This window comes from Liolophura sinensis, chromosome 1, assembly GCF_032854445.1.
Source record: "Liolophura sinensis isolate JHLJ2023 chromosome 1, CUHK_Ljap_v2, whole genome shotgun sequence".
NCBI classification, from domain to species: Eukaryota; Metazoa; Mollusca; class Polyplacophora; order Chitonida; family Chitonidae; genus Liolophura; species Liolophura sinensis.
This window is the reverse complement of record NC_088295.1, coordinates 2,834,108-2,852,743: the sequence shown is the minus strand read 5'-3', so window position 1 is coordinate 2,852,743 and position 18,636 is coordinate 2,834,108. Positions and strand designations below refer to the sequence as shown.

At 43.0% G+C, this 18,636-nt stretch overlaps 1 protein-coding gene across 6 annotated transcripts in view; it reads left to right on the top strand.

The window, feature by feature from the left end:
• The first annotated feature begins 1,522 nt into the window (after positions 1-1,522).
• LOC135461412 (trithorax group protein osa-like) overlaps positions 1,523-18,636 on the top strand; it is a 28,359-nt gene continuing 11,245 nt past the window's right edge. Inside the window, exons 1-4 of one of the 6 annotated variants that reach the window (XM_064738497.1) lie at positions 1,523-1,788; positions 5,963-6,111; positions 6,391-7,840; positions 17,801-17,970. In XM_064738497.1, coding sequence (XP_064594567.1) covers positions 1,690-1,788; positions 5,963-6,111; positions 6,391-7,840; positions 17,801-17,970 — 1,868 coding nt within the window. In that variant the 5' untranslated portion in view covers positions 1,523-1,689. The remainder of the gene's footprint in view (positions 1,789-5,962; positions 6,112-6,390; positions 7,841-17,800; positions 17,971-18,636) is intronic. The other 5 variants (XM_064738495.1, XM_064738494.1, XM_064738499.1 and 2 more) reach the window with 5 other exon arrangements.

Here is an 18,636-nt window from a genome sequence, read left to right as displayed (position 1 = left end):
TCGGTGGATGAGCTGCACCGTCGCTAAAAATATCCAGCTTTACTTACTTCTGACGTGTGCATCTTGCCGGCTCAAGTTGCTGACCTTCACCTTTGCTTTACGTTACCCTGTGACCATATTTGAAATAAAGAGCACGTAAGCCGTAAATGAAAGGCCTTCTCTTCATCAATGACCGACAAAAGTTTTTTTTTTTTTGCTTAAGCACAGTGTCTGATATTTCCGAACAAAGTATTTTTGCTTCCATTTAAAACTGCTTTCGGTTTGCTGTCTAATGAAGCCATATGTTGAGTGAGTTTCGCGAAGGGATGACCGTCAAATGGAATCTCCCATTGGTGTACGGAACTGCAGTATCGACAGGGAACAGTTACGGCGTGTGTATATGATATAGTGAGATGATCCAGGCGTTCACAGCCGACGGCTAACTTCCAGGATTTACCAAACTTCCTTCCGAGCCGTTTCTTCAGCGCCGGAGTTTACAACACGCACCCACGCTTAGATGACTCTCCATCTGAAAATGCAATGAAGTTAGATACAGATAATTATCGCTTGTGTTTGGGAAATATATATACGATGCTCAGCGGAATACAACTAAATGCCACCCCAGCCAATTACATTTTCAGACACTGGAGCTAACTTACACATCCTAATAACAGTGCCATATACTTTACTTAACGAACAGACAAGATCCATGTGTGTGTGGACGGTGGGTGGGGTCGGCGGGGGGGGGGGGGGGGGTCAGCACTTATGTTTAACTAAACATCACATTATAAAACACTAAGCCAATTATGACAACTTAACCTTTCTTTTATCAGTACTACATGTACATATATACACTTCCATTTGCGTCCCAAAATCCGTTAACATGTAATATTTTATGTGAGCAGTGGTTCCACATCTTCAACTTTTTCATATTGTGAATAATCCTATTTTAACATTGTCAACTTGTTTGTCCAAGTTAGTTTATTACATACATATATATATATAATTACGGCGATAATTCTTCTGTCACAATTAATAATAAAGCAGCGAAGTTGTGCGGGGCGCTTAAGATTTTTACTTTGATCAGGCTTACAGATGTCACACTGTCTTCACCTATAATCCCAAATTTGATTCTAATAGTTTGGTTACATATTAATATGGTTTATGTTTTCCAAATGATCCAATAGTGTGATACAAAGTAATAATTATTACACATCTGATATATCACATAGAGCCTGTACTGCTGGATCAACGTTCTAGACTCCTGTAAACAGGGTCATTAAGACTCCGAGTAACGAGGGATATTACACGACAGACTGCACAGCTCTGTAACATGTCATGCCAAAGTTCTTTCTCTCTCTCTCTCTGTTTTCCTCTACAAATGACGCAAACCTGAAATGATGTACATGTCTATTTATACCGCTACATGGTGCCGTTAGACATGCTTGCAGTGCTCTAGTATATGGAATATAACAGACCAGTTTAGTAATTGCTCTCCTGTGAAGAGCAGAGCACATTTCGACGCCACTGGAATCCGTTGCCAAAGTAACGGAGAAGTTTCTATTTTTGTCGGGTGTTGGAAAGAGAGGCCCAGTACCGGTACAGCGCTACCTCGCTAGGCCCGTCTCCAAGGCCGGCTAACTTTTGGGAAAACTTTTAATCGTCTGTTCCAAGGATTCCGGTTCTCCGATTGTCAAGATCTGGGTGACAATGGAGACGATCTGGCTTCAACGTTCGAGCGAGGACGTACCCTGGGGTTTTCGTCTCCAGGGCGGGAGCGAGTTTAACATGCCCATGGCAGTACAGAGGGTGAGAAATGCATTCTGTAAACACATAATATCTGGTACAGTCCGCCATGACACCTCATACGGACTACCATACATACCGATCAGGCGGGTTACCTGTAACCAGGCTTTCTTAGATACTTACCATGGTATATCTCAGCTCGTTCTATTAATCGTTTTATGTGCCATCATTGTTCTTCGCAGGTTTATAATGTAATAGTGTGTCAAAATAATGTGTAAATAAGAGTAGGTTAGGCCTTTCCATACTGGTATTTCTTTGCTTAGAAAATTATTTGTAGCCTTCATATATTTTTCCATTAGAAGTTGTTACAGTAGAAAATACAGAAGAGCCTACGGGTATCATATAAAACAGAGAAATGAAGTTAAAATGTGAAATGATGGTGTTTAAATGGAGTGACGGAAGAGATGTGATACGTCAGGTAACGTGATACGGTAATATACAGCAGGGTATGAGAACCCTGCCCCCCACAAGAGCCTCTACGTGCCCCGCCGGGATGGGGCCGGGACGTGTAAACCACATAGATAACAGCGACACCGTAAGCCAGTCTGAGAGAACTATACACGTGTTAGCTGGTAGTAAATCAGCCAAGTTAGCAAGGTCGTGGTCCATACGTGTGGGGGAGGCAAGGTCGCGTGGCTGCTTCATTCCTCACTAAGCATCGGTCCTTAAAAAACCTGTCCCCAAACATTATTCCTGGCCTAACATTTAATTCGGTTGTCACAGGAAATAATAGCACATGTTCAGCACAGATGTGAACACGCGGGGTGGCCACTGCAGTGCGGCCCAGCCACGAGAAGTACACCACCCAGATAAATAACATCTGACATCACTTGACTGCCTCTCTTTCTTTACAAGAAATTTATAGATCTTAAAAACAAATGTCAGCTGGTATTTACAGAGACAAACAAACCAGTGAGAAAAAATTGCGACTTGCGTATCGAAAACATACAAAGTGGTTTGTGTCTTAAGTCGAGATAGTATTGTTTGTATCCAACCAAGCACTTGTCACTGCACGGTGTTAATTCATCACGTGACCCACGAAAGGACATGCCCCATCAATCCATCATGTACTTTTGGATATGAAAATATCTCTAGTTAATACTAGAAAACGTATTAAGCTTGGTAATTATTGTAAGAAATGGTATGAATATCTTTTCACATTATTTTATAATCACTTACCCGGTAGTCATTTGTATGAGCTCAACGAAACCAGTGATTCAAAATTAACGGTTTAAATGCGATTTGTCTCATTTTCTCCATTCTGTGGACATTTTGGATATATAATAGTAGTGAAACTTCTTCACCGCTCCTCATACTAATAAATTGTTGTTGATATACTTTTTCACATAACCCCTGACATCAATTTATTCTTTGGTAACGCTCTTTTATGTCGCATGATTGGTTACACCCGCTAATGTGGTGTGATTGGTTACAGCCTGTTATATTGCCTGATTGGGTATGTTCTGATATGTGACGTGATTGGTTGCACTCTTTTATGTCGTGTGATTGGTTACACTCTGTTATGTCGCGTAATGTGTTGCATTCTATTATGTCGCGTGATTGGTTACTCTCTGTTATGTCGCGTGATTGGTTACACCCTGTATTGTCGCGTCTTTGGTTACATGCTGTTATGTCGCATGATTGGTTCCTCTCTGTTATGTCGCGTGATTGGTTACACCCTGTATTGTCGCGTCTTTGGTTACATGCTGTTATGTCGCATGATTGGCTACACTCTGTTCTGTGGCGTGATTAGTTACACCCTGTTATGTCGGGTGATTGGTAACAATCTGTTATGTCGCGTGATTCCTTACACTGTTATTTCGGGTGATTGGTTAGGCTCTGATATGTCGGTGAATAGTTACACTCTGTTATGTCGGGTGATTGGTTACACTCTGTTATGTCGGGTGATTGGTTACACTTTGTCATGTCGGGTGATTGGTTAGACTCTGTTATGTCGGGTGATTAGTTACACTCTTCTATGTCGGGTGACTGGTTAAACTCTGTTATGTCGGGTGATTGGTTACACTCTGTTATGTCGCGTGATTGGTTACACTCTGTTATGTCGAGTGATTGGTTACATGCTGTTATTTCAGGTGATTGGTTGTACTCTGTTAAGTGGCGTGATTGGTAACCCTCTGTTATGTCAGGTGAATGGTTACACTCTGTTATGTCGGGTGATTGGTTACACTCTGTTATATCGAGTGATTGGTTACACACTGTTGTGTCGGTGATTGGTTACGCTCTGTTGTGTCGGGTGATGTTTACGCTCTGTTATGTTGGGTGATTGGTTACACTCTGTTATGTCGGGTGATTGGTTACACTCTGTTTTGTCGGGTGATTGGTTACACTCTGTTATGTCGGGTGATTGATTACACTCTGTTATGTCGAGTGATTGGTTACACACTGTTATGTCGGGTGATTGGTGACACTCTGTTATGTTGGGTGATTGGCTACACTCTGTTATGTCGAGTTAATAATTGATGTTTAATTAATTAAACATTTTTGTACTTGATTTTACAGTATAATGTATCTCTTCCGATATTGTAGTTGTATCCCCTCCGATGCTATGCTTGTACCTCCTCCGAAGTGATGGTTGTATTTCCTCCGATATCATGGTTGTGTCTCCTCTGATGTCGTGGTTGTGTCTCCTCCGATATCATGGTTGTATCTCCTGCGATGCCATGGTTGTACCTCCTACGATGTCATGGTTGTATCTCATCCGATATCATGATTGTGCTTCCTCCGATATCATGGTTGTATCTCCTGCGATGCCATGGTTGTACCTCCTCCGATGTCGTGGTTGTATCTCCTCCGATATCATGGTTGTGTCTCCTCCGATGTCAATGTCGTGTCTCTTCATGGTCGTGTGTCCTGCGATGATATAATTGTACTTTCTCCTATGTCATGGTCGTGTCTCCTCTGATGATCTGGTTGTATCTCCTCCGATGTCATGGTTGTCTCTTCACTGATGTTATGGTTGTGTTATTTTGTTTCCCCAGATATTATTGTTGTATCTCCTTCGACATTATGGTTTGTGTCTTTTCAATGTTATGGTTGAAGATATGAAATGTGACACGTCAGGGTAGATATGAAATGTGACAGATACGACGCAGATGTGAAATGTGAGACACATGAGGAAAGGTGTGAAATGTGACACATGTGAGGGTAGATGTTAAAGGTGACACATGTGAGGTTCGATGTGAGACACGTGAGGGCAGATGTGAATGTAACGCATATGAGGATGATTATGAAATGTGACACGTGAGGGTATATATGATATGTGACATATGTGAAGGTAGATATAAAATGTGGCAAATGTGTGGGTATATATGAAATGTGACACATGTGAGGGTAGATGTGAAATGTGGCAAATGTGTGGGTATATATGAAATGTGACACATGTGAGGGTAGATGTGAAATGTGACACGTGTGAAGGTAGATGTGAAATGTGGCAAATGTGTGGGTATATATGAAATGTGGCACATGTGAGGGTGTATGTGAAATGTGGCACATGTGAGGGTAGATGTGAAATGTGACACGTGTGAGGTTAGGTGTGAAATGTGGCCAATGTGTGGGTATATGTGAAATGTGACACGTGTGAGGGTAGATGTGAAATGTGACACATGTGAGGTTAGGTGTGAAATGTGACACGTGTGAGGGTAGATGTGAAATGTGACACATGTGAGGTTAGGTGTGAAATGTGACACGTGTGAGGGTAGATATAACATCTGACACATATGAGGATGAATATGAAATCTAACACACATCGGCGTAGGATTTGAAATGTAAGACAGAGGACAGTAGAGAATAAAACTGACGCACTGACAATCGTAACTTTACACAACCTTTACTTGCCTCCTTGGAGTAACAAAATGTGCACTATGTACGTGTTGGCGTGTGAATCTATCTTTCCACAAAGCAAAGTGTTTATAAACGCAGCCTACATATCACAAGTTGTGATTTGAGTTGTTGGCATGAAATAAGACGAAGTCCAGCAAAATAGTCCAGCAAATGATAGCGAAAAGCAGTAGGTAATTTTAAGGCTCTGAAACACCCGCATTTAGAAAAATGGTTGTCATGTTTTAGTTTTCATAGTTGTAGAATTTATGACTGAAAGCTTGAGACCCCCTTGTAAAAGGTACAGACCTTGTATAATCTATACATATGCTTTTCCCAGGTCACCCCGGGAAGTGTGGCTTCACATGGACTCTCTCCTGGAGACGTCATTCTCAAAATAGGAAATGTGAATGCGGGTAATCTCAGTCACGTGGAAGGCCAGGAGATAATTCGCAGAGCAACCAATATTTTACAGTTAACTATTCGAAAGTAAGTACTACCCCTATCTGTGCAGCGAATTTAAGGGGGAATAATCCTTGTGATAAATTATATGCGCTCGGTTTGGAACAGATTATTTCCCTTCTCTTCAGGTGGTTCGGATGTAAAACAGTCATAGGTTTTCCCAAAGAAAAACATGATGACGTTTAGAATTTGCCAGTAATAGACTCTCACATAAAATGCTCTTATAATACAGAGGTAAAGTTGTCAGTAAATGTACATTATTCGTCCGTTGTTTAATCTATTGTTACATCTGTTTTGTTGCCCCAGGGGAGGTGCTGTTCCTATCCCGACCTCATCACCCTTTACGCCCGTCACCAACGATCCCTTCTCCTATAACATCTCTCCAAACTACCAACAACAGAGTTACCAGGCGCCATCGTTTCAGGTGGGCCCCAGTCGCACCCCTGCGGCCTCGCAGTCTCAGGATTATGGTCGGTACGGCGGGCCGTACTCCAACAGCCCCGCCCCACCCTCGTACGACAGCGTCTACAGAGATAGCCCACAGCAAAGATACAACCAACAGCCACAACAAAGACAAGCACCTTTCTCACCACCAACGCAAAGATTTGCTCCACAACCAGTGCAGCAGCAAACATCTAGCTATTCCCAGCCACAGTCCCGTGGCTATCAGCCCACCAGTCAGGCGACCTTCTCCCCTGGGGCCTCTCGGGGGTACCCACCTTCCTCCTCCTCTTATGACTACTATGACAGAGACCCTTGGAGCATGGCATATAACGACCCCACCATCAAGGTGGCTCCAGGGGTGACAGACTTCGGCGCTCCCAGCCGCCGCGCTCCCGATCAGTTCGGACGTTACGATGACTACGGTCGCCAGGACTCCCATTCAAGGCAGAATGTCTACGGTCGCCAGGATGCACAAGGTAGACAGGATACGTACGGGCGCCAGGACCCCCAAATCAGGCAGGATGCATACGGACACCAGGACCCCCAAATCAGGCAGGATGCATACGGACGCCAGGATTCATTTGGCAGGTCAGATAATTATGGTATTTCAGATAATTACGGCCTCCAAAACAGCCTTGGAAGACAGCAAAGTTTTGGTAGTCCCCCTGGCCGTTACAACGCCACGACTGAAACTAACTACAGCGGCTACTCCAACACCCTGCCCCGACGGTACGGTCAGCCCCCAGCTCACAGCGACTTCGGCGGACGCTCCCTCTACGACGAGCGAGAGTTCCAGCAAGCTCCTCAGCCAGCACCTCAGCTGTCCACGTCCTCTGTCACCTTCACCCCGTCCTCTTCGGCATCATTCAGGCAGACGCCAAATGTGGCTGCACCCAATTACGAGGACTCAGTTTACCGGCCGTTCGGCAGTGGCAATCAGCCTGCATCTAGACCATTTACTGACGATTACCAAACTCAAGTAGCTAGACCATTTTCACAGGACAATGTTTCCAAATTCCAGCCGACGTCCGACGGTAGCAGCCATTTCTCCCCGAGTCAGAGCCAGTCCCAGCCCAGCCGGCCAGACCCAGTGCAAAGCTCACCATTAATAACCGTTCAACCACCCCCACCCGCAGAACCTTTGCCGCAACCACCCCCGGTACCAGAAGCTCAAGAAGAACCTTCTGTCCCAGAATCCAAGGCGGTTCCAGCGGCCCCAGCACCACCACCCCCACCTCCTCCACCTCCGCCTCCTCCCATACCCAGCGGACCGGTGCCCGGGGCTTGGCGCCAGAAAAGAGAAGACGAACAGGTAGGTGATATAGGAAAGTCAACAGCTTGTGTACAGGTATAGGTATTATAGTACACATGTAGGAAATGTCAATGAGTATGTGTATTAGGGGAAGGTCAACAGATATACGCATTATACGAATGTCAATACGTTTGAGTGTTATGGGAGTGTCAACAGGTATAGGTATTATGGGAATGTCAATACGTGTGCGTATTATGAGAATGTAAATAAAATGTGCGTATATACTTTTTGATAGGTGTTATGACAAAGTCAACACGTGTGTGTATTATGGGAATGTCAACAGGTATAGATATTATGGGAATGTCAACAAGTGTACATATTACGTTAATGTCAACAGATAAAGGTACTATGGGAATGCCAACAGGTATATTTTATACCATATCTTATATTATTTGCACGACAACAGACAGCATACTGATTTTGTTTCATACATTGTATGTACGTGGTGGTCATGGGATATAGATATAGGCGATATGTACCAAACCTTTCACACAAGTATGCGCTGTCTTTGCCAGAATGGCGAACCAGGTTCGGAAGTTTGACCAAAAACATGTACGCCTGCTTTTGCTTTTTGATATTATTCCCTGAGAGAAGAAATCATAGCAACAGACCTGTTTCGGTCGGGTAAGCCATTGGCTTGAATTGTATTAAAAATTCTAAAACAAAACTAATTCTACTTCTTTCGTTCATTATTTTTCACTTTGCTACAGGTGCAATTTTTTTCAAGAATGCTGTTCCATTTTTGTGACGAACATCCCTGCGCGAATGGCTGATAACTTCTTGCCAGAACTATCGAAGTCTCGTTCATATAGGGGTTCTTTCGAGAATGTAGTTTCCAATTAAAGAGTAGGTCTACCAAGGCACAAAAATAGGATGATCTAATCGCCCATATAATTTACTTGTGTCGTTATTCGTGGAACACGAAGTAGAAGTTTACCAATTGGCTGTTTTTACCCATCATGCTGTCAGCAAGGTTGATACTTGCTGTAGGCTTCGTAGTCATCCTTGCCTCATCGTACATACAAAAGTCCAACTCTTTCGACAGTTAGTTGCATTGCCGCCAGGGCATTTTCAGCCAATCATTGATCGCCCCATCCGAATGTGTATTTCCTTGTTTCGAATCAATGCGGATCCGATTTATTCCTGGACACAACATGATACAATTGCAATAAGCAGTGCTAAGACTGGTTATCAGGCAGTACATGTGATATCCAGAGGCCGAACAGCCGATCGATGTTGTAGTTTCGTCCCTTATTTCTGTCTAACCTATTTTGCCTTAAAATGACCTTTGGTGGTTGCCCTGATAAACTTCAGTGTGCAGGGAGTTATTTTTGCGCTAGCACTTCTTCGTCTCGTGTGAAATAAATTTATTTCATTCACCGCATATTTCTCACTAAGTCACATCCCTGTTGCTTTGAGCTCCTGCCAGTGTCAGGTGGAATCTGATTGGATCATGAATCATGCAAATTTATGAACGAAAGTTCAAGGTTTTGAAGCGTTAATATGGCTCAGTAAATCAAGGTAGATGACGTCGGATAGCGCTAGCTTGATTAAAAGGAAGATCTGCTTAGCTCGAAAGCCTATCTTTGAGCTGACAATCCGGAAATATACCGGATTATCATTTCTTCACCCTCTGGTTGTGTTAGAGCGCCATTCCAGTACGCCACACATAGCCATTTTTCCCCAACCCCGTTTCCAACCTTGTCGTACGAATATGAATTTTGTCGTGAATCTACGTGTATATGTTTACACAGTGCACGATAGCACCAGATTACAGGCGTCACTAAATAGGTTACCTGTACGTGGAACCTAAAGGCGGACTATGACATCAGCAGAACGGCACCATGTTTTGTATTTAGGAAATAAAGGCGTTTGGTGATAATGATTATATAATATGGTGATATATCGGTCCAATAGATGTAGGGGCGGTTTAATCTTAGTAATGGTACATAGTTACACGTCCACGTGACTAGTGGTAAACTGGAGCTAAAGAAATACATGTAGATACTGGTGGGCTTAGTTGTGGCAGTTATGTAGGCCCACGTCTTACCATAAGCTATGACGCGTGGTCCCGGGATGGGTCAGATCTAACAGCAGCTAAGAGGTGCCTACTCGGTGAGATTGGGACAGGTCATTTTCGCGCACTGAGTCATACTGAAGGATAACAATTACTGGGTGACACTGTCGCGTGTTATTCTGTTTTTACACTGTATAGGGCTGTCGTACGGTGCCGTAAGCAGACATTTCCATGTTTGTTTTTTTAATATTTATGTCAAAAAATAGTTTGTATATTTATAAATAAACTAACATAATGGCGAAGATTTTTATTTTAACTATATTTTCTTTGACATTAAATATTAAAGGATGGAAATATCCGCTTAGAGACTCCGTACTTTTGTGTGTTATGTTTTTCGTAAATATTCGGGCTGTCATCTTGAGCACAGACGTAGATTGTAACCCATCTTACGACAAAATGGACGACCACGTGACAGTTTGCATGCTTAGTTGAATAGCACGATTCTGTCCTGACGACATTCAGTTTTATACCGTTGTGTTTATCAACTTAAAAGCTTGAGTGGGGAATCCGCTAGATCGTCTGTTCAAAACCACGATACTGATGTCAATGCACGATTCATTACTTGTTCACTGTTCCACGTATCGTATAGTCTACACACAGGTGCAGTAGATAGATTTATAGCCCGTGTGGCATTTGGTCGATCCACAGCATTGACTACATACGTCCCGTTACAAAGTCAAATTGAAAAAAAAATTAAGACGTACCGATTATGTAGACCAATGGACGTCAGCTGACACTCCATGTTAGCAGAATCGATCTGTACAGGTCGCTAAAAACCTGTCAGGCTTCACGTCAATGAGGGCCTCTACACGCACGTTACACGCATAATCACAACACCAAGTGCTGCAGAGTATAAAATACCTAGTTATTTCGAACTAATTAACAAATACATGTTGTCAACAAGTAAAGTAAATTGGGCCGTCTTCCCTTGTACATTATATATAGTACTTTGTCCCAGATCGTGTCGTCGCTAAATAGAAAACAAGACAGCTCACTTAAACAGTGATGTAATTCTGACCGGCCATTCTCTGCGGTAGTGACATGAGAACCAGAGCTTGTAGAGCAGCGGGTTCCATCAGTAGTCTCTCTACACTGGCAGTCCGGATTAACCTGTCCGCATAGAGCCGACGGCTACATGTATGTTATTGTCGCATAGCTCTGTCTGAGATTGACAGCTGTTCTACACCCAGCTCTGGGAAATGCTTTCTACCAGGCTATGTTGTGTGGTACAGTATTAATCAGGCGTCCATATCTGACCTGCTTACTTCCAGAAATCACTTGTCGAAAATGAGAAAGGCTGTATTGTTGTGGTTTTGAGGTGCCGTACAGTCAGTCCACTGTTTAGAATAAACACCAGTGAGCTGGGCGAGAAGGTCCTGTGATGACAGGAGCACTGAGCCTGTCTCTCTGGATACGACCACAGCGTGGGATTCCTTTAGTCCACCTCACACCCCCTTACCAAAGGTCACCAAGCTTACTCAACTCACTTGCTTACTATTTACCTAACTCTCCGGACAGGCCTATACACTATCTGGTTGTTATTGCCTGTGGGCAGAGTTTGATCTGGCCTGGGGACCCGCTATAGCCATTGTTGATAGCTAACACGTGGCACCACCGAACACACAGCCGGGGAAACGCCCTATCTATCCGGTGACATGTTTGTTGCCTGTTGAGATTGGTCAACACTTGCCTCACATCCCGCCAAATCCCGCCCAGATAACACAGCCTTAACCAGACAGAGTGTGTGCTACATCAGATCCAGGACGCCGAAGCAAACAACGGCCTAGCTGTCACACTGCCGATTCCATCTCCCTGAAAAAGTCCTACTGTGCTTGGACAAAGTTGTTTTTCGTTTGAAAGCCAAGCCTAGCACAGAGCAGGCTTGCTGGGAAACAGCCGAGCTACTAAAAGAGTAGTTTCGTTACCTATAACATTCCGTTTGTGACAGAAAGATTCCGTGTTGAGTGAGACAACTGAATTTATAATAGAGATTGTGTTCTTTGTCATACTGTTCTACTAGTGGCTCTGAGATTCCGCTGTGGTGAGACAACTGAGTTTGTGATACGAGATTCCGTTCTTTGTCACACTGACCAACTATACAGTGACGGCGAGGTTCCGTGCGTTGTGAGGTAACTTAGTTTCTAACAGAAATTCCGATTGTGTGACAGCTGAGCTTGTAACATAGGTTCCGTTCATCGTGAGACAACAGTGTGCCTATTGGTGACCCTTTTCTATGCGAGACGGGTGATTTTGTTGCTGAGGGATTCTGCTAGGAAGCTTTCAAGATGTCGACACAAGATCTAATGGAAGAACTCGTTAAAGATCCCGAATTCTTGGACCAGTTTAAGTCCTGGGAAGACGTTATGGCCTTTCTTCAGTTGGCAATGACGGAAGGAATTGTGAGTCTCACTTTGTGCTAATGCCATTTTGGTTCTCATTTTGCTAAACAAAAAACCTAAAAAACAACTAAGCAATAAAAAAACCAAAACAGTCATGGTAGTTTACAACTGTCATGAGCAATTGTCACTGTTAATGTAAAATTTAAATATACCTGAGTAAGAAAATCAAGTTTTATAAGATCTTCTCTGCACGCTCACTGCAGTCAACGCGTTCATGAGAGATGTATTGGTTTAGCTTAACTGTGCTGTATTTAGTGCGAATCAAGCTTTATAAGATCTTCTCTGCACACTCACTGCAGTCAACCCGTTCATGAGAGATGTGTTGGTATAGCTTAACTGTGCTGTATTTAGTGTGAATCAAGCTTTGTAAGACCTCTGCACACTCACTGTAGACAACCCGTTCATGAGAGATGTGTTGGTTTAGCTTAACTGTGCTGTATTTAGTGTGAATCAAGTTTTGTAAGATCTCTGCACACTCACTGCAGCCAACGCGTTCATGAGAGATGTGTTGGTTTCGCTTAACTGTGCTGTATTTAGTGTGAATCAAGCTTTATAAGATCTTCTCTGCACACTCACTGCAGTCAACCCGTTCATGAGAGATGTGTTGGTTTAGCTTAACTGTGCTGTATTTAGTGTGAATCAAGCTTTATAAGATCTTCTCTGCACACTCACTGCAGTCAACCCGTTCATGAGAGATGTGTTGGTATAGCTTAACTGTGCTATATTTAGTGTGAATCAAGCTTTGTAAGATCTTCTCTGCACACTCACTGCAGCCAGCGTGTTCATGAGAGATGTGTTGGTTTAGCTTAACTGTGCTGTATTTAGTGTGAATCAAGCTTTGTAAGACCTCTGCACACTCACTGTAGACAACACGTTCATGAGAGATGTGTTGGTTTAGCTTAACTGTGCTGTATTTAGTGTGAATCAAGCTTTATAAGATCTTCTCTGCACACTCACTGCAGCCAACGCGTTCATGAGAGATATGTTGGTTTAGCTTAACTGTGCTGTATTTAGTGTGAATCAAGCTTTGTAAGACCTCTGCACACTCACTGTAGACAACACGTTCATGAGAGATGTGTTGGTTTAGCTTAACTGTGCTGTATTTAGTGTGAATCAAGCTTTGTAAGACCTCTGCACACTCACTGCAGCCAACCCGTTCATGAGAGATGTGATGGTTTAGCTTAACTGTGCTGTATTTAGTGTGAATCAAGCTTTGTAAGATCTCTGCACACTCACTGTATACATTGCGTTCATGAGAGATGTGTTGGTTTAGCTTAACTGTGCTATATTTAGTGTGAATCAAGCTTTGTAAGACCTCTGCACACTCACTGTAGACAACCCGTTCATGAGAGATGTGTTGGTTTAGCTTAACTGTGCTGTATTTAGTGTGAATCAAGCTTTGTAAGATCTCTGCACACTCACTGTAGACATCGGGTTCATGAGAGATGTGTTGGTTTAGCTTAACTGTGCTGTATTTAGTGTGAATCAAGCTTTGTACTCTGCACGCTCACTGTAGACCTCTGCACACTCACTGTAGACAACACGTTCATGAGAGATGTGTTGGTTTAGCTTAACAATGCTGTATTTAGTGTGAATCAAGCTTTATAAGATCTTCTCTGCACACTCACTGCAGCCAACGCGTTCATGAGAGATGTGTTGGTTTAGCTTAACTGTGCTGTATTTAGTGTGAATCAAGCTTTGTAAGATGTCTGCACACTCACTGTAGATAACACGTTCATGAGAGATGTGTTGGTTTAGCTTAACTGTGCTGTATTTAGTGTGAATCAAGCTTTGTAAGACCTCTGCACACTCACTGTAGACAACACGTTCATGAGAGATGTGTTGGTTTAGCTTAACTGTGCTGTATTTAGTGTGAATCAAGTTTTGTAAGATCTTCTCTGCACACTCACTGTAGACATCGCTTTCATGAGAGATGTGTTGGTTTAGCTTAACAATGCTGTATTTAGTGTGAATCAAGCTTTGTAAGATGTCTGCACACTCACTGTAGACATCACGTTCATGAGAGATGTGTTGGCTTAGCTTGATTGTACTGTATTTGGTGTGTGTTTTAGATACTCTGCAATATAGCTAGGTTTGACAGGGTTGGTCGTCTATTTACTAAAATGACAGGCTGGTTGGAGGACGGCCAGGCTTTGACGAGTTGACAGGTGGTCGTGGGCATAGCCTTCTTAGCGACACACCAATCTCTTCCGACCCAGTTAATAACCAGTAGGCTTTTTTTTCTAGTCCATGATCAATTTTGAGAGAAATTTCGAGAGAGTTCTCTAGTACAGGTCGTGGAGTTAATGTTAAGGCGTTGAAGTTGTTGTGTTGTATGCATAAGCGTATCTTGTGCATACGTATCCTGTGTTGATGTGCACAGCTTCATGTTGCTGAATATAGCCGTGAGAGATTCAATAGCATGTTCACGAGGAAGTTCTGCAGAACATCAACATATAGGCTACACTATACATACGTGATAAATCTGGTATAGACCAAACGGTTAAGTACGGGTGAGGGGAGGGGAAAGAGTGGGGAGCGGGGGGCTTAGTAGACATGGGCCAGTGCCGTGTGTCATGCAATGAAAGTATCTGAGCGGAGAATGACGGATATATAACGATCGTCACGTAATAAAGGTATTAGCAGGTTAGTGGGTTAGACCGGTCAGGTGGAGAGAGTTTGTTTTAGTCTATAACATAGCTCTGGTACACGTACATGTAGAGACTTCAACAGGATAGGTTCTGTTCACGGGACAGTATTGTTCAAGGAACCCAACTACCCCACAATATGCGGGCACGTGTTTGACAACACTCACTAATCCCCATACTGAGTTCAAATTGCTGAGCCAGTTGTGTGTCCCACTGTCCCGTTCACACGTTGTACTCCACGACTAATGTCGTAAACTCTGATCCCTCTATATTTAGCATGTACAAGTCTGTCTGTTACCCAGTGTGAGAATTCTCCCTCAAGTCGGGCTGGCGGTACATATGTTGTATACATGATGCAGATCTGTCTCGGGAAGCATACCCTGTCATGTGCCCTAGGACCTTTGCTACCAAGAATGTAGTTATTTAAATGACGTGTAAATGTTACGAATTCCAACGACTGCTTCAGATCCCCGCAGAAATGTTTGGCACCATGCTTATGAGTATACGTTTATCAGGAATATACATCTCTGTGCGAAGAGAATGTTGAGATTGTTTTGGAGTGGGATCATTCCAAATGATAATAAATCTGTGATACCAGTATAGGTCACTTCTCGCCGTATACTGTACAGATAACTTTTATCGGACAGAAAGTTTAGCAGCTGTGACGACATCCGATCTTGTTCAGTTATGTGTCCGGGGAGTGCACGTAAACCTGATGCCTCACCCTGGGATGGAATCTGCTCCCAAACTTAATGGGAATTGTGTGTAAACGACGATTTGGTGATAGATAAGCCGACCTAAACTTGTGATTCAGCCACTGCAGTCGCCTTGGTACAGCAAAACCAACTTAGGTGTTGAACTTGTTCAGGGATAACGCATTATGATGTTGAAATAGATAAGTCGTCGATAACTGAAGTAGTTAACCTTTCTTTATAAGAGAAATTTATTTTAAATATCTTTTAAAAACATTCTTTTCAGTGAAATTTAATTTCTACTCGAACAGATGAATTGAGTTTATGAAGATAATCATAAGCGTAGTTAAAGTCTGTAGATATGTATTAATCTATGAGCGATCGAGATCCTATGTACATGCATTACCAGACAACTGATCGTGTCATCTCTGACTAACACAGTGTTTATACCTCTTACCTAAGACGACATGTGGCACGTGTCTGATATCAGATGTCATATACCAGGGTTGACAGATTTAATAAATAGACATGTACATGTATCATGCATTCCCCCTCACCGATTTGTCACCGCATGTGTCTGCATTCTAATTTACACCTGTGCATGCCTACATTCCAATCGACTTCGTACATAAGCTCATCATCTAGAATGGATGTACTTCGGGTTCACTTTATCGTTTGCACTCATACAAATATTGATGTGACCGAGGGAACGTTTTTGAGAAAAGGAGCTGGAAAACACCGCACAAAACATACAAACCAGGATTAAACAATCCTACTGACATAGGGCCTCAGTCATATTGACATAGACATAGATATAAAAGAGTCTGATTATATCATAGGCCTATAGCCAATAGCATTTAGGCTTGTTTAAGCTGTTATTTTACATAATCAGTGAAGGACCAGTTGTCAAAGAGCGTCATTACCGTACAGAGATGTAGATGAAAAAAGCCATGACCGTGTAAAGTTATAGATAAGCTGTGTAAACGATGTACTTGACAATGAATGAAGGACTGGGCTCTAAAAATGTCATTACCGTACAGTGTTGTAGATAAAATGTGCAGACGGTGTACCTGACAGTCAGTGAGGGACTAGGGTCGTAAAAACGTCATTACCGTACAAAGTTGTAGATAAGAACTGAAAATGTCATTAGATATTGTTGTAGGGTTGTAGATAAGTTGTGTAGACGATGTACCTGTTTGAAAACGTCATTACCCAACAGATTGGTAGAGAAGTCGATCCAGCTAATTAAAGGGTGAATTCAGGCACACTGAATTTCAATAACGATTATTAAAACTGGTGTAATTTGGTAATGACGTACTTAGTTATACACATAAGTCTGTTGTGGAATGAGTGATTAAAAAGGTGTATGACTGTTCACGTGATCTCCATACAGACAAGACAGGTGCTAATTGCCACTGGTTATATGGTTGCCATGTAAGGCTATGTAATCACCTGTCCGCCGTCACGTGCTGATATATTTGTTGGTGTTAAAATTATGCATATAAATGAAGCAGTCTGACATGTGAAGACTATATGTATCATGTGCAGCGTGGGTAGGTTGAAAGAGAAACAATATCGGACGTAAGATAATATGTTCCAGTAATATTTTCAGGTGGCATTTGAATGGTTGTTGTCGGTTGAAGCCACCTCTGTCATCTAGCTTGGTATTTTATACCGTCATCATAACGTGTACTTTACTAATATCATATCATAAAATAATGGTAAAAATCTGCTATAACCTGCGATTTATGTTTATTCTATTAGACATGTAGCTACCCTAATGGTTGATTGTTGACGCTCATGCAATGTACGAGTCTGGGACCTTATGGAGTGTGACGCCACATGTAGGTTGACGATCAAATAGAAGCTGGACGACTCAGCCTGACGGGATGTTTACATTTCAGGCAAACAATCCGTAACTGGTTCTAATGCTGTAGTGTCACTAACTTATTTGGAAAGACATCCACGTTGTCGGTAAAAAGTAAAATGACGTCAATGAAGCTTCTTCCCGGTGGGATTAAAAGCGACTAATGGCATACTTGTTTGTGCTATGTACAAGACGGATTTCCATTCCTGCGTGTGGGTCGAATACAAAACGTAAGTACCTACTTGTGCTCTTACCGGATAACATTATTTTGTTTCAGGCGATTCCTGCTTCACGGAATGGCGTGGACTCCGGAAGTAAAGAGAGTGGACAGGGCAAGATCCCAGACGGTCTGCTGTCCGCTATGAACAAACCAGGACAGAAACCTTTCTCCTACCTGGGCGGTGTGGATCTGAAACAGCAGCTACAGGGCATGAAGGAGAGGCGCAGGTAGGGCTGGACCGGGCTGTTAATATTAGGTGTAAAGACAGAGCCGTTAAAGTGGACCGGTAAACAGCAGCTACAGGGCATGAAGGAGTGGCGCAGGTAGAGCTGGGTGGGGGCTGTTAATGTTAGGTGTGAAGACAGTGCCGTTAGGTTGGACAGGTAAACAGCAGCTACGAGACATGAAGGTTTATGCGCATGCAGGGCTGAGTGGGGCCGGTAATGTTAGGTGTGAAGACAGCACTGTTAAGGTGGACAAGAAAACAGCAGCTACAGGGCAGAAAGGAGAGGCGCAGGTAGAGCTGGGTGGGGCCGGTAATGTTAGGTATGAAGACAGCACTGTTAGGGTGGACAGGTAAACAGCAGCTACAAAGCAGGAAGGAGATGCGCAGATAGGGCTGGACCGGTTAATGTTAGGTGTGAAGACAGTGCCTTTAGGGTGGACAGGTAAACAGCAGCTACAAGACATAAAGGAGAGGCGCAGGTAGGGCTAGACCGGTTAATGCTAGGTGTAAAGACAGTGCTGTACGGGTGGACAGGTAAACAGCAGCTACAGGGCATGTCTCGATTCAAAGTAGTGCTTCATAACGTTATAAGATACCGTCCTTTGAGCACTCCAATGTATTTGATAGCTACAAATGCCTTTACCGTCCACAAATATTGCTGTAAAAG